The following is a 14399-nucleotide window of genomic DNA, read 5'->3' as shown; positions in this document are numbered from 1 at the left end:
TGTCTCCTCTTCTCCTCTTATCCCTGTCTCCTCGTGTCCTCTTATCCCTGTCTCCTCTTATCCCTGTCTCCTCTTATCCCTGTCTCCTCTTATCCCTGTCTCCTCTTATCCCTGTCTCCTCTTATCCCTGTCTCCTCTTATCCCTGTCTCCTCTTATCCCTGTCTCCTCTTATCCCTGTCTCCTCTTATCCCTGTCTCCTCTTATCCCTGTCTCCTCTTATCCCTGTCTCCTCTTATCCCTGTCTCCTCTTATCCCTGTCTCCTCTTCTCCTCTTATCCCTGTGTCCTCTTCTCCTCTTATCCCTGTGTCCTCTTCTCCTCTTATCCCTGTGTCCTCCTCCTCGTCTCTTATCCCTGTGTCCCCCCCAAGGCACCTCGTATTCTGGCTATGAAGCAGCGGTGTACTCGGCTGCCTCTACCTACTACCAGCAGCAGCAGCAGCAGCAGAAACAGGCTGTTGCGGCAGTAGCAGCTTCAGCAGCCTGGACAGGCAGCTCCTTCACCAAGAAACCTCCCTTCCAGGTCATATTTCTATTAGTGTTTTCTTACTATGTACTGTTTTTTTAAGTGTGTATATATTTTTTGGGGGTATCTTAACTGCTTTTATTGTTAAAATGAATTTGACCTCCCCTTCCAGAGCAAGCAGCTGAAACCCAAGCAGCCCCCCAAACCACCACAAATCCACTACTGTGATGTCTGCAAGATCAGCTGTGCTGGACCCCAGGTGAGCTTAGAGAACACCTCTAGCCAGGACCCCCAGGTGAGCTTAGAGAACACCTCTAGCCAGGACCCCCAGGTGAGCTTAGAGAACACCTCTAGCCAGGACCCCCAGGTGAGCTTAGAGAACACCTCTAGCCAGGACCCCCAGGTGAGCTTAGAGAACGCCTCTAGCCAGGACCCCCAGGTGAGCTTAGAGAACGCCTCTAGCCAGGACCCCCAGGTGAGCTTAGAGAACACCTCTAGCCAGGACCCCCAGGTGAGCTTAGAGAACACCTCTAGCCAGGACCCCCAGGTGAGCTTAGAGAACACCTCTAGCCAGGACCCCCAGGTGAGCTTAGAGAACACCTCTAGCCAGGACCCCCAGGTGAGCTTAGAGAACACCTCTAGCCAGGACCCCCAGGTGAGCTTAGAGAACACCTCTAGCCAGGACCCCCAGGTGAGCTTAGAGAACACCTCTAGCCAGGACCCCCAGGTGAGCTTAGAGAACGCCTCTAGCCAGGACCCCCAGGTGAGCTTAGAGAACACCTCTAGCCAGGACCCCCAGGTGAGCTTAGAGAACGCCTCTAGCCAGGACCCCCAGGTGAGCTTAGAGAACGCCTCTAGCCAGGACCCCCAGGTGAGCTTAGAGAACGCCTCTAGCCAGGACCCCCAGGTGAGCTTAGAGAACGCCTCTAGCCAGGACCCCCAGGTGAGCTTAGAGAACGCCTCTAGCCAGGACCCCCAGGTGAGCTTAGAGAACGCCTCTAGCCAGGACCCCCAGGTGAGCTTAGAGAACGCCTCTAGCCAGGACCCCCAGGTGAGCTTAGAGAACGCCTCTAGCCAGGACCCCCAGGTGAGCTTAGAGAACGCCTCTAGCCAGGACCCCCAGGTGAGCTTAGAGAACGCCTCTAGCCAGGACCCCCAGGTGAGCTTAGAGAACGCCTCTAGCCAGGACCCCCAGGTGAGCTTAGAGAACGCCTCTAGCCAGGACCCCCCAGGTGAGCTTAGAGAACGCCTCTAGCCAGGACCCCCAGGTGAGCTTAGAGAACGCCTCTAGCCAGGACCCCCAGGTGAGCTTAGAGAACGCCTCTGTCCCTCTCTAGCTAATAATTTACTTTTTAACGTATCATTATTTGGTTACATTGTCTCAATGAGGCCACTAGGCTAGAAATAGGAGCAAAGTGCAATGGTCAGGTCACTCTGAGGGAGACGTCAGCTTAATGTCCAAACGCCAGTCACCTATTGACGTCCTGTAACGGTGGATTAAAGTGAGCAAAAATAAATCCATCTACTTCCTTTTTGAGTGTTACAACTCCTTTTTGTAAGTTTTTCTTAGTAAGCCCTTCATGATTTTTTTTTTTGTCATTGTTGAACACCCCTCCTTTCCATTGTGTGCTGAAGCGTGAAGGTCCACTTGAACTCTGAGCTATAAAATGATCTAGAGGAACATGATTTTTTTTATACGTCTCCCTGTCCTCCACCCAGACCTACAAGGAACACCTGGAGGGCCAGAAGCACAAGAAGAAGGAGGTGGCCCTGAAAGTCTCCCAGAGCAGCAGCAGTAGTAGTAGTGGTGGAGGCTCAGCCCGGGGGACTCAGAACCAGCTCCGCTGTGAGCTCTGTGATGTCTCCTGTACCGGGGCTGATGCGTACGCTGCACACATCAGAGGGGCGAAACACCAGAAGGTAGGCTACCTGATTTTAAAAAAAATGCTTGTATAAAGCAGTTGTCAAAGTGCTTTACATTTTACCTAGACCCAAAGAACCAGACTCTGAGGGGAGTTCCAGAAATACTGAGTCCTAGTACTTGGCTTTACTTAGACACCAACAATACCAGACAGCTATCTGCATAATGGGGCAAAAACTCCTATCAAATACTCCCAGACCTCAGGGCCAGTCTGGGGGGTGCGGGGGCTTATGGGAGAAGGAACCGCATGCGGTTTGGTCACCCAATGAGCACTCGAATCTATAAAGACGTCACTCATCTGGTCATGTTCCCTTGCTCAGACGTTGCATTGTTTCAACCAATGGTAGCTCGCCACGCCATCGACTGTGCAGTCTGGCACCCTCATTGCTGAAACATGATGTGATGAGCTCCATTAAAATAACCTGTCCAGGCGTTGTTAAGATCTGGCATGTTTCAGAAACGTCTGGAAACTCATTTCATTTTTTTAAACCACTGGGGTTGTATATCAGGCATGTTTTGTGCTGAAGTCCACTGAAAAGCTTTACATTCAAAAAATATATATTTTCCAGGATTTCTCTAAAACGTTTAAGGCCCACTGGTTGAGAAGTACTACTAAAAATGTATCTTGTTCCCCTGTGTAAAGGTGGTGAAACTCCACACCAAGCTGGGGAAGCCCATCCCCTCTACAGAACCCAGTGTAGTGACCCAGACCCCTACGTCAACCACGGCCGCTCCCTCCAAGACCCCTGCTTCCTCTTCCTCCACCCTCACAGGCTCCACATCCAACTCTTCCTACCTGAAATCGGTCAACGTTGTCAGCCAGGGTGGGGCTGGGATAGGCAAGGGTCCAACCGTCAACAGCCTATCAGCAGCCAATGCCACCACAGCTGTCAAGAAGGTCAACACCCCCAAGATCAACTTTGTTGGTAAGAAGGGGCTGTCGTGTTTTTATATTTCTGTTAGATATCTATTTTTTTTTTTTAAGATATGTATCTATCTATATCTCGAAGTACTGAAAGACTTCGATAGGATATTATAAAATAATTATATGACCGTTTTGCCCGCTACTGAAATAAGCTTTTCAATGTGGAACATGGTCCCTGATGAAATTCTAATGACAAGGGGCTTAGTCTGCGATAGGTTAGTCTGGTGCTGTGTTCTGTGTTGGCAGTAGGGCTTCCCCGACAAAAAAATAAATATTGGTCGACCGAGAGTCTGTTCTTTTAACCAATTGATTGGTCTACATTTTTAAACCTCTATTTTTCCATAGACACACCCTATGTGTAACGGGCGTCGTATAGCGGGGACCAAGGCGCAGCGTGTTGACTGCTCATATTTGTATTTTAATGAAACGAACACTTTGACAAAAGAAACAAAACGACAGCCAACAGTTCTGTCAGGTTACATAAACGAAACAGAAAACAACTACCCACACAAACCAAGTGGGGAGAAAGGCTGCCTAAGTATGGCTTCCAATCAGAGACAACGATAGACACCTGCCTCTGATTGGAAACCATACTCGGCCAAAACATAGAACCAAAACAAATAGAATGCCCACCCCCTGACCCCAACTAAACAGAGAAAAAACAGCTCTCTTAGGTCAGAGCGTGACACTGTTTTAATAAAATCAACTATATGTAGGCTACTGAACTTGTCTGTTGCTTTAAGCGCTTTGCTCAAATCATTTAAGACACACAAATTACTAACGGGGGAAGCCAGACCCTCCCCTCCTCCCTCCGCTGCTGGCCTTCGCAGATTCTACCGTTATGCTCCTGAAGTTACCGGTAACAGGCTACACCAGCGATCGGCAACCTTTTCCATTTGGCGCGCCGAGTTTATCTTACCGTTTCTACTGATCTGCGTGCCAGCTGTGATTTTTCATTTACAGATTTTTGTAGAATAGTTTTAATTTAAGTCTTCATATCTCAATCATTGTCACGTGTTTAATCAATATGATATGAAAATTATACTTGTAGATTTGTAGCTTCCATTGCCAATATGTCGAAATGGCCGACATAAAGCCAACAAATAAAAACATTGCAGCCTGCAGGTAGAAAATATTCTGATTTAAAAAAAATTTTTTACAAAATCCTATAAATCACATTGTGTACGAGTGGCCTGTCTGCTACGAACTGAAACATTGTATCAACTATTAACTTGGTTCCGACCTGAAGTTTGCACAAACTTGCAACATTGTATAAAATATTCTAGACCCCTCGGTTTCCCTCGCCAGTAATCTCCAGACAGACACACAGCTGCACAAGGGCTAAGAAGTAATCAGGTAGGCCTATTTTATGACGTTTCCACCGGCTCAGAGCATGACATTTGTCCCCCCCCCCAACCCCCTCTTTCATGCTAAGTGTTTATCGAATGGGAGCGTGCTGGACAGATTGTTCAAATGGGCTACGTTGAGGAACTGTCATTCTAAATGGATGTCAAAAAGAGACTTTGTTTACTTCCTGTTTTGAGAAGCTCCACAGTGAGTTAAGCCAATCAGAATTAGTATCAGACACTAACCTGTAGGCCAGGTAGCCTGGGCCTACTGCTAATGATAATCGGGTGTCCTTGCTCAAGATTGACAGGTCCGCTTCAAACGAAAGACAATGAATAAATTGACAACACGGAAATGGAACAGAACTTTTTGTTTAGTTTTTTGGTGTAGCCTAGGTTAGTGCGCTCTGCGAACAACGTGTCCACTCTGACAACGACAAGACTGATATAATAATATATTGAATGCATTAACAGAAATGACCGTAAACTTTTGTAGGTTATAAATTATGGTAATTAATGTGAAATGTACTGCTGGTGTCATCCTCACGGCCTCCACAATGGATTAGTCCAATCAGTGTCTCGTGTGCCATTTTTTTTTTTTTAATTATTTGCATATATTTACCACTTCTCGACTTGGAAAATAATCGGTCGACCAACAGCCCATCGACCAAACGGTTGGCTAAATTGAGGTTAGCCATAGTTGGCAGTCCATGCTAAATGAGGAGACAGATCACTGCTAGTTTGAGGTTAAAACCAGGCCAACCTGAGGTCGGGTCAACTAAGGCCAGAATTCAGACAGATTGTTCTGACAGGAGTTCTCCTCTCTTTCACGCTGATTATCTCTGTCTATTATCGTCGGTCGGTCTCTGTCTGTCTTTATAACCATGTTATTACCACCTTGTTTGTTAATTTGACGTGGTTTCACAATGTTTTCTCTCCTTTTTATTCTTGGATTTATGACCATTTCAAACTGAGTTGTAGGTAAGAGTCCTATCAGATGTACCAAAAATGCATATAATTGATTTCTCATGCTTTATCTATTGGAGGAATTTATAAACTATTTGTATGCAATGACTGGACATCAAGTTTCTTGCTATACCACGGCTGTCAGGTGGATGGATTATCTTGGCAAAGGAGAAATGCTCACTAACAGGAATGTAAACACATTTTGTGAATGTAGCTTTTTTTTTTGTGCATATTGAACATTTCAGAGATTAAATTTTTATTTCAGCTCATGAGTCATTGGACTGTCACTTTACATTTTGCATTTTATATATTTCTTCAGTGTAGAACATGCTATTACAGTGTGAATTACAATTACATTTTTGTTTTCAGATAATCATGCATTTACATCCCAATAGGGCCACTTTTGAAACTGCTCTTGACCCAAACTAAACTCAGCAAATAAAGAAACGTCCTCTCACTGTCAACTGAGTTTATTTTCAGCAAACTTAACATGTGTAAATATTTGTATGAACATAAGATTCAACAACTTAGACAAACTGAACAAGTTCCACAGACATGTGACTAACAGCAATTGAATAATGTCTCCCTGAACAAAGGGGGTGTCAAAATCAAAAGTAACAGTCAGTATCTTGTGTGGCCATCAGCTGCATTAAGTACTGCAGTGCATCTCCTCCTTATGGACTGCACAAGATTTGCTGTGAGATGTTGCCCCACTCTTCCACCAAGGCACTTGCAAGTTCCCGGACATTTCTGGGGGGAGTGGCCCTAGCCCTCACCCTCTGATCCAACAGGTCCCTGACGTGCTCAATGGGATTGAGATCCGGGCTCTTTGCTGGCCATGGCAGAACACTGACATTCCTGTCTTGCAGGAAATCACGCACAGAATGAGCAGCATGGCTGGTGGCATTGTCATGCTGGAGGGTCATATCAGGATGAGCCTGCAGGAAGGGTACCACATGAGGGAGGAGGATGTCTTCCCTGTAACATACAGCGTTGAGATTGCCTGCAATGACAACAAGCTCAGTCCGATGATGCTGTGACACACCTCCCCAGACCATGACGGACCCTCCACCTCCAAATTGATCCCGCTCCAGAGTACAGGCCTCGGTGTAACGCTCATTCCTTCGACGATAAACGTGGATCCGACCATCACCCCTGGTGTGACAAAACAGCGACTCATCAGTGAAGAGCACTTTTTGCCAATCCTGTCTGGTCCAGCAATGATGGGTTTGTGCCCATAGGTGACGTTGTTGCTGTGATGTCTGGTGAGGACCTGCCTTACAACAGGCCTACAAGCTCTCAGTCCAGTCTCTCTCAGCCTATTGTGGACAGTCTTCACACTGATGGAGGGATTGTGCGTTCCTGGTGTTACTCGGGCAGTTGTTGTTGCCATCCTGTACCTGTCCCGCAGGTGTGATATTCGGATGTACCGATCCTGTGCAGATGTTGTTACACGTGGTCTGCCACTGCAAGAACGATGAGCTGTCCGTCCTGTCTCCCTGTAGCGCTGTCTTAGGCGTCTCGCAGTACGGACATTGCAATTTATTGCCCTAGCTAAACCTGCAGTCCTCATGTCTCCTTGCAGCATGCCTAAGGCACGTTCATGCAGATGAGCAGGGACCCTGGGCGTCTTTCTTTTGATGTCTTTCAGTCAGTAGAAAGGCCTCTTTAGTGTCCTAAGTTTTTATAACTGTGACCTTAATTGCCTACCGTCTGTAAGCTGTTTGTGTCTTAACAACCGTTCCACAGGTGCATGTTCATTAGTTGTTTATGGTTCATTGAACGAGCATGGGAAACAGTGTTTAAACCCTTTACAATGAAGATCTGTGAAGTTATTTGGGGGGGGATTTTTACGAATTACCCTTGAAAGACAGGGTCCTGAAAAAGGGATGTTTTTTTCTCTTTTTTTTGCTGAATTTAACTAGCCCTGACTTCACCAAGCAGACAACGCTGTAATCTTAACAATCGCAAGCATTCCCATACCTTTTCACTAAGCAACTACTGACTTGTATCTGCTCTGTGGCTGAAAAGCCATATGTTCTGGTAGAGGATAGCCCTCTGACAGGAATAGAAAAACATACGGCTGAAAAGCCATATGTTCTGGTAGAGGATAGCTCTCTGACAGGAATAGAAAAACATATGGCTGAAAAGCCATATGTTCTGGTAGAGGATAGCTCTCTGACAGGAATAGAAAAACATACGGCTGAAAAGCCATATGTTCTGGTAGAGGATAGCTCTCTGACAGGAATAGAAAAACATACGGCTGAAAAGCCATATGTTCTGGTAGAGGATAGCTCTCTGACAGGAATAGAAAAACATACGGCTGAAAAGCCATATGTTCTGGTAGAGGATAGCTCTCTGACAGGAATAGAAAAACATACGGCTGAAAAGCCATATGTTCTGGTAGAGGATAGCTCTCTGACAGGAATAGAAAAACATACGGCTGAAAAGCCATATGTTCTGGTAGAGGATAGCCCTCTGACAGGAATAGAAAAACATATACGGCTGAAAAGCCATATGTTCTGGTAGAGGATAGCCCTCTGACAGGAATAGAAAAACATACGGCTGAAAAGCCATATGTTCTGGTAGAGGATAGCTCTCTGACAGGAATAGAAAAACATACGGCTGAAAAGCCATATGTTCTGGTAGAGGATAGCTCTCTGACAGGAATAGAAAAACATACGGCTGAAAAGCCATATGTTCTGGTAGAGGATAGCTCTCTGACAGGAATAGAAAAACATACGGCTGAAAAGCCATATGTTCTGGTAGAGGATAGCCCTCTGACAGGAATAGAAAAACATACGGCTGAAAAGCCATATGTTCTGGTAGAGGATAGCTCTCTGACAGGAATAGAAAAACATACGGCTGAAAAGCCATATGTTCTGGTAGAGGATAGCCCTCTGACAGGAATAGAAAAACATACGGCTGAAAAGCCATATGTTCTGGTAGAGGATAGCCCTCTGACAGGAATAGAAAAACATACGGCTGAAAAGCCATATGTTCTGGTAGAGGATAGCTCTCTGACAGGAATAGAAAAACATACGGCTGAAAAGCCATATGTTCTGGTAGAGGATAGCTCTCTGACAGGAATAGATTACAATTTACGATCTAGTTGCTTCTTAATAAACAATATAGGCTTTCATCTGGGTCATTCAACTTCAAATCAACTTCAAAGCACCAGAAAGAGGCTTCGACGCCAATCTCAGATTATTCTGAAATCGTTTCTGTAGTTAGTAACCAACACGATTTTAGCTTTCTTGAAATATCATTTGATCTCTGAGAAATTAAGCTAATTGATTGTACCCAAATTAGCTTTTTTTTATATATATTTTTTATATATAGGCTGTAGACAAAATGTAGTACCCAATGTCTGATTGTTGGGTGCGATGCAAAGTTTGGTCCAAAACAAATATTGGGTACTGTATTTATTGAATACCTGAATCCTCTAAATTAAAATAGCCAATTTGGGTGCAATCAATTAGCTTAATTTAACTTAAATTAAATCATTCTAAATGTTTCAGGAATGCTAACTAAAAACTATTTCAAAACAATCTGAGATGGTGGGTGTCATGGTATTGCTGAAATTGATATGGAATGACTTCTGTTCCCTGTAAAGCTACAAGTCATTTGGTTGTTCTCATTCTGGAATTCTTCTTCTTCTTCTCCCAGGAGGAAACAAGCTTCAGACTACTGGGAAAGTGACAGAGGAAGCCAAGGTGGAGGCATCCAAACCTCCTCTGCCCTCATTGGTCCCCCAGGTTCAGGAGTCCAAGAACGAGTCTTCTGATTCCCTGTCTGCGTCCACCCTGGCTGCCCTGCAGAGTGATGTGCAGCCTGTTGGACATGACTATGTGGAAGAGGTACTGTTGACATCTAGAACACACAGGACACCTGAATGACTGACGGGTGTAGTAGAATGTCCTATTTAAAACACAGCAGACGCTTATTAGAGACGTGCTTCTATTTCTCTAATGCAAACACCTTTTGCTCATTTGCATAATTAATTGTTTAATTCCAGCATTTACTTCTAGCATTTAAATCAATTTCTTCATTTCCTGCACTATCATTTACACATGTTTTTTTGTCTTAGTATTACTCTACAAAAAAAAACAATAATAAATAAGAACTTTAATAATAGTTATTCTCTTACTGTGCATTTTAGGCAGTTCTTACTTTCGTCACTAGAGTGCGATCGACCGCTTTCTGGTGGTCTGTACGGAAATGTTTGCCGTTGCCCGGCTATTAAAATGGACAGGTGGCTATTTGAAACTCCCGGTTTTTAAAGTTTTATGGTATTTCTTATGTTCTGGTGCCATTTGGTCAATTTAGAGTTTTGATTGGGTGTTATTTGTGGAGGAATGGATATTTTTTATTTTTTTTATTATTATTTCTGGGTGACTTGTTTGTGCTTCCCATGACTGTTTTTGTATTTTGTGTGTGTGCGCACACAAGTTGTGGACACCCCTTCAAATTAGTGGATTCGGCTATTTTAGCCACATCCGCTGCTGACAGGTGTATAAAATCAAGCACACAACCATGCAGTCTCCATAGACAAACATTGGCAGTAGAATGGCCTTACTGAAGAGCTCAACTTGGCACTGTCATAGGATGCCACCTTTTCCAACAAGTCAGTTTGTCAAATTTCTGCCCTGCTAGAGCTGCCCCCGGTCAACTGTAAGTGCTGTTATTGTGAAGTGGAAACGTCTAGGAGCAACAACACCTCTGCTGCAAAGTGGTAGGCCACACAAGCTCACAGAACGGGACCGCCGATGCGCGTAGAGTGTAAAAAAAAAATTGTCTGTCCCCGGTTGCCTTTGGAAGCAACGTTAGCACAACACCTTTTCGCCAAGAGCTTCATGAAATGGGTTTCCAAGATCACCACGTGCAATGTCAAGCGTCAGCTGGAGTGGTGTAAAGCTCGTCGCCATTTGGAGGGCCCTTTCCTGTTTCAGGTTTGTAGAGATGTGTGTGTGTGGAAGAACTTGCCTGGTAACTCGCCTGCACAGCAGTGGCAGTCAGTGCGGTTTTAAGATGGGGGGACAATATTACAGCATGTTGGATGATTCTCATTCATATTCCATTCACCCAGTTCAATGTAACATCGATAGGTTCAGGCTACTACATGATACTAGAATGTTCCCTATACCCATCATGAGGTTGCTACAACCTAGCCTATGAATGAAAGATTACAACGTAGGTGCACCCCTCAGGTCGAGAAATTTGAGGTGACAGACGGCATCTAGCGGATCTAGGATGTAATCCGAAGGCCAACCGTAGCAAACGAGAGTTTCTATTGGACAAATTCGGGTACCGTATGTTTATCCCCTTTCTGTTCTGTTTGCTTCCGTTTTTAAACGTTTTTCAACAGAATCGGCGGATTGAATACACCATTGATCACGCGTAAACACAGTTCACTTTCATAGCAGCCACGTTGTTTTCCTTCTCGCATCTATGCACTCTCCTCCTCTCACCTTTTCCCTTCGCTTGTGGACTTCAATGAACAACACATCAGCTGTATGTTACCAACGAGAAAAACCTTTCCAAGCCAAACCGCTACATACAGCCTACATCATTGTCACCATATTAGATAACATAACGTCATAGTCAACATAGCTAATAGAACTTATGTGTTAGTAAACCCGCTACAATCATGCAGTAACGTTAGTGTACAGTCGGTAGGCAGTTTAGCACTTACACCGGCTGGCCCCGGTGGCCATAAAAGCCTTACCTTGACTCTGGAAGAGTTCCAGTGTTGTGTTGGGAAAGTCATGGCCAGCTAGCTAACATAGCATCCCTCTGTTTGAGCAGGGTGTTTCAGTAGGTTAAACTAGCTAGCTGCATTTGCTAGCTAAGTCATGAAAATGGGGGGGAAATAGACTCTTGCTTCTCCATTTGTTTGAAGAAATGTATTTGTTAAACTGTCTCTCGCTGAGTCAACTACTCACCACATTTTATGCAATGCTAGCTGTAGCTTATGCTTTCAGTACTAGATTAATTCTTTTAACTTTTGATTGGGTGGACAACATGTCAGTTCATGCTGCAAGAGCTCTGATAGGTTGGAGGACGTCCTCCGGAAGTTGTCATAATTAGTGTGTAAGTCTATGGAAGAGGGTGAGAACCATGAGCCTCCTAGGTTTTGAATTGAAGTCAATGTACCCAGAGGAGGATGTAAACTATCTGTCCTCCGGCTACACCATGGTGCTACCCTACAGAGTGCTGCTGAGGTTAAGGTAGACCTTTACAAAACAGTGTATTTTAAACAATTATTTGGTGACGTGATTATATTTAGTTTAATTTGGGGTGGCAAGTGGCCGAAAGGTTGGTAGATCGAATCCCTGAGCTGACACGGTAAAAATCTGTCGTTCTGCCCCTGAACAAGGCAGTTAACCCACTCTTCCTAGGCCATCATTATAAATAATAATTTGTTTAACTGACGTGCCTAGTTAAAGGTTAAATAAAGGGGAAAAAATGTGTGTGAAATTCACTGAGGATGGTCCTCCTCTGAGGAGTCTCCACTGCTGCACAGAGCCCTGACCTCAACCCCCATCGAACACCTTTTTGGGAGGAATTCTAACAGACTACGAGCCAGGCCTAATCGCCCAACATCACTAATGTTCTTGTGGCTAAACGGAAGCAAGTCCCTGCAGCAATGTTCCAACATCTAGTGGAAAGCCTTCCCTGAAGAGTGGAGTCTGTTATAGCAGCAAAGGGGGTGGCCCAACTCCATATTAATGCTCTTGTTTTTGGAATCCGATGTTTGAAGAGCAGGTGTCCACATACTTTTGGTCGTGTGTGGATAGAATTTTTCTTTTTTGGGGGTGGGTTTGTATACAGGGCACATTTTGAATAAGAGACCAAGGTCTTCACTGTTGAATAATGAAAGCATTATCTGAAACATGACTGACTTCTATAGCCATCTTTTAAAAACAAATGTATTTCCTACCTGTAGGTGCGTAACGATGAAGGCAAGGTGATCCGTTTCCACTGTAAGCTGTGTGAATGCAGCTTCAACGATCCCAACGCCAAAGAGATGCATCTGAAGGGCAGGAGACACCGCCTGCAGTACAAGGTTAGTGGAGTCACTTTTTTATTTATTTTTTAAACAGGTCGACTCTGTTGGCCACGGTCATGAAACCACAAGTGTTTGGATATAGTCAGTCAGTCACATGGGTATTTGAAGGTGTGCCTGTTTGTCCAGGTCATTTCTGGACAGTTCTGACCAATTTCGGAGTACCCTTTTTTGGCTAGAGTTCTTTTTAACGTCTCATTTGAGGGCTTCACCTGTATCAGAGCTGAGATCAAATCCAATTTTATTCGTCACATGCTTACAGTGCATTCGAAAAGTATAAATACATTAAAAAACACCACCTCCCTTGAACTTAGCCGACGCTGCTGTTCTGTCCTGCCGATGCATAGCAAAATAATAAAAAGTTTAGCCACGACTCCGTAAAACAGGATATTACTGTTCTTCAGGTCCCGTTGCTAGGATGGTCTCGAAACGGAGCTCATTAATTGGTCAGGAGCCCCTTAAACGGTTGCTATGCAACGCAGCGCCGTTCTCAACATCACGTTTCTTCCCCCTGTAGAAAAAGGTGAACCCGGAGCTGCAGGTGGAGGTAAAGCCCTCTATCAGAGCCAGGAAGATCCAGGAAGACAAGATGAGGAAACAGATGCAGAAGGAAGAATACTGGAGGAGGAGAGAAGAGGAGGAGAGATGGAGGATGGAGATGAGGTACGGCGAGATGGGGTAGGGGACACGTCACTAAAGCCTGTCGCTTCCCAGTTGAAACCTTTCGCACTTATATTATGACAAAATTGTGCCTTTTTTTTTTTTCGTCGTTCGACAGGTTTTTTTTTTTCTGTCTGTTTGTGAACACAATTTTGAAAGTGTAAAATTCGATAGCAGAAGTATACCCCCCCTTCGGTGATCAGTCAACAGTACTACTCCTAGTAGGAGTGGATAGCAGAAGTATACCCCCCCCTCGGTGATCAGTCAACAGTACTACTCCTAGTAGGAGTGGATAGCAGAAGTATAACCCCCCTCGTGATCAGTCAACAGTACTACTCCTAGTAGGAGTGGATAGCAGAAGTATAACCCCCCTCGGTGATCAGTCAACAGTACTACTCCTAGTAGGAGTGGATAGCAGAAGTATACCCCCCCCCCTCGGTGATCAGTCAACAGTACTACTCCTAGTAGGAGTGGATAGCAGAAGTATACCCCCCCCCCCCCTCGGTGATCAGTCAACAGTACTACTCCTAGTAGGAGTGGATAGCAGAAGTATACCCCCCCTCGGTGATCAGTCAACAGTACTACTCCTAGTAGGAGTGGGAACAGGAAGATTTTGTCATTCAACGAGACGCGACTAGTTTTCACTTGAGAAATACTGCAATCAACATTTTTTATGTAAAATTGCGCGAAATATTTATTTATTCTGAGTATTTAGGAGGAAGTGCTACTGGGTATGTTGCTACGGCGTCTCAAGAGGGACCAACAGTACTATTGCAGCCTTCTCGTTTTTCCAGCGCCGGTCTTTAAGGGAGTATGTGAGGCGTGAACGTTTGCGTCTCCTAGCCCAACCTAGTATACAGGGCCCCAACCTAGTATACAGGGCCCCAACCTAGTATACGAGCGCACAGATGAACCTCACTAAGAAACCTCCCTAGCTAGCCCTCGCTTATGTTAACTGAGTGAACACTGAAGAGGGAAAGGCGGAGAAACTCTATTGACTCTGTCTGTCTCTGTCTGTCTCTCTCTCTCTGTCTCTCTCTCTCTGTG

At 44.9% G+C, this 14399-nt stretch overlaps 1 protein-coding gene across 11 annotated transcripts in view; it reads left to right on the top strand.

Moving 5' to 3' along the window:
* The window catches only part of LOC106570934 (zinc finger RNA-binding protein), a 50100-nt gene that overhangs the window by 20270 nt on the left and 15431 nt on the right, over positions 1-14399 (top strand). For 8 of the 11 annotated variants that reach the window (XR_014380585.1, XM_045695437.2, XM_014143528.3 and 5 more), the window contains exons 6-12: positions 371-522; positions 638-724; positions 2185-2385; positions 3030-3312; positions 9293-9483; positions 12573-12692; positions 13210-13370. Coding sequence is in view for 10 of the 11 variants with exons in the window: in XM_045695437.2 (XP_045551393.2) it covers positions 371-522; positions 638-724; positions 2185-2385; positions 3030-3312; positions 9293-9483; positions 12573-12692; positions 13210-13370 (1195 nt within the window). In the remaining variant the exon portion in view is untranslated. The remainder of the gene's footprint in view (positions 1-370; positions 523-637; positions 725-2184; positions 2386-3029; positions 3313-9292; positions 9484-12572; positions 12693-13209; positions 13371-14399) is intronic. The other 3 variants (XM_014143535.3, XM_014143533.3, XM_014143529.3) reach the window with 1 other exon arrangement.

This window comes from Salmo salar, chromosome 15 (genome assembly GCF_965601325.2).
Source record: "Salmo salar chromosome 15, fSalSal1, whole genome shotgun sequence".
Taxonomy (NCBI): domain Eukaryota; kingdom Metazoa; phylum Chordata; class Actinopteri; order Salmoniformes; family Salmonidae; genus Salmo; species Salmo salar.
Note: the sequence above shows the minus strand (reverse complement) of the source record. Positions and strands in the feature narration are given on the sequence as shown.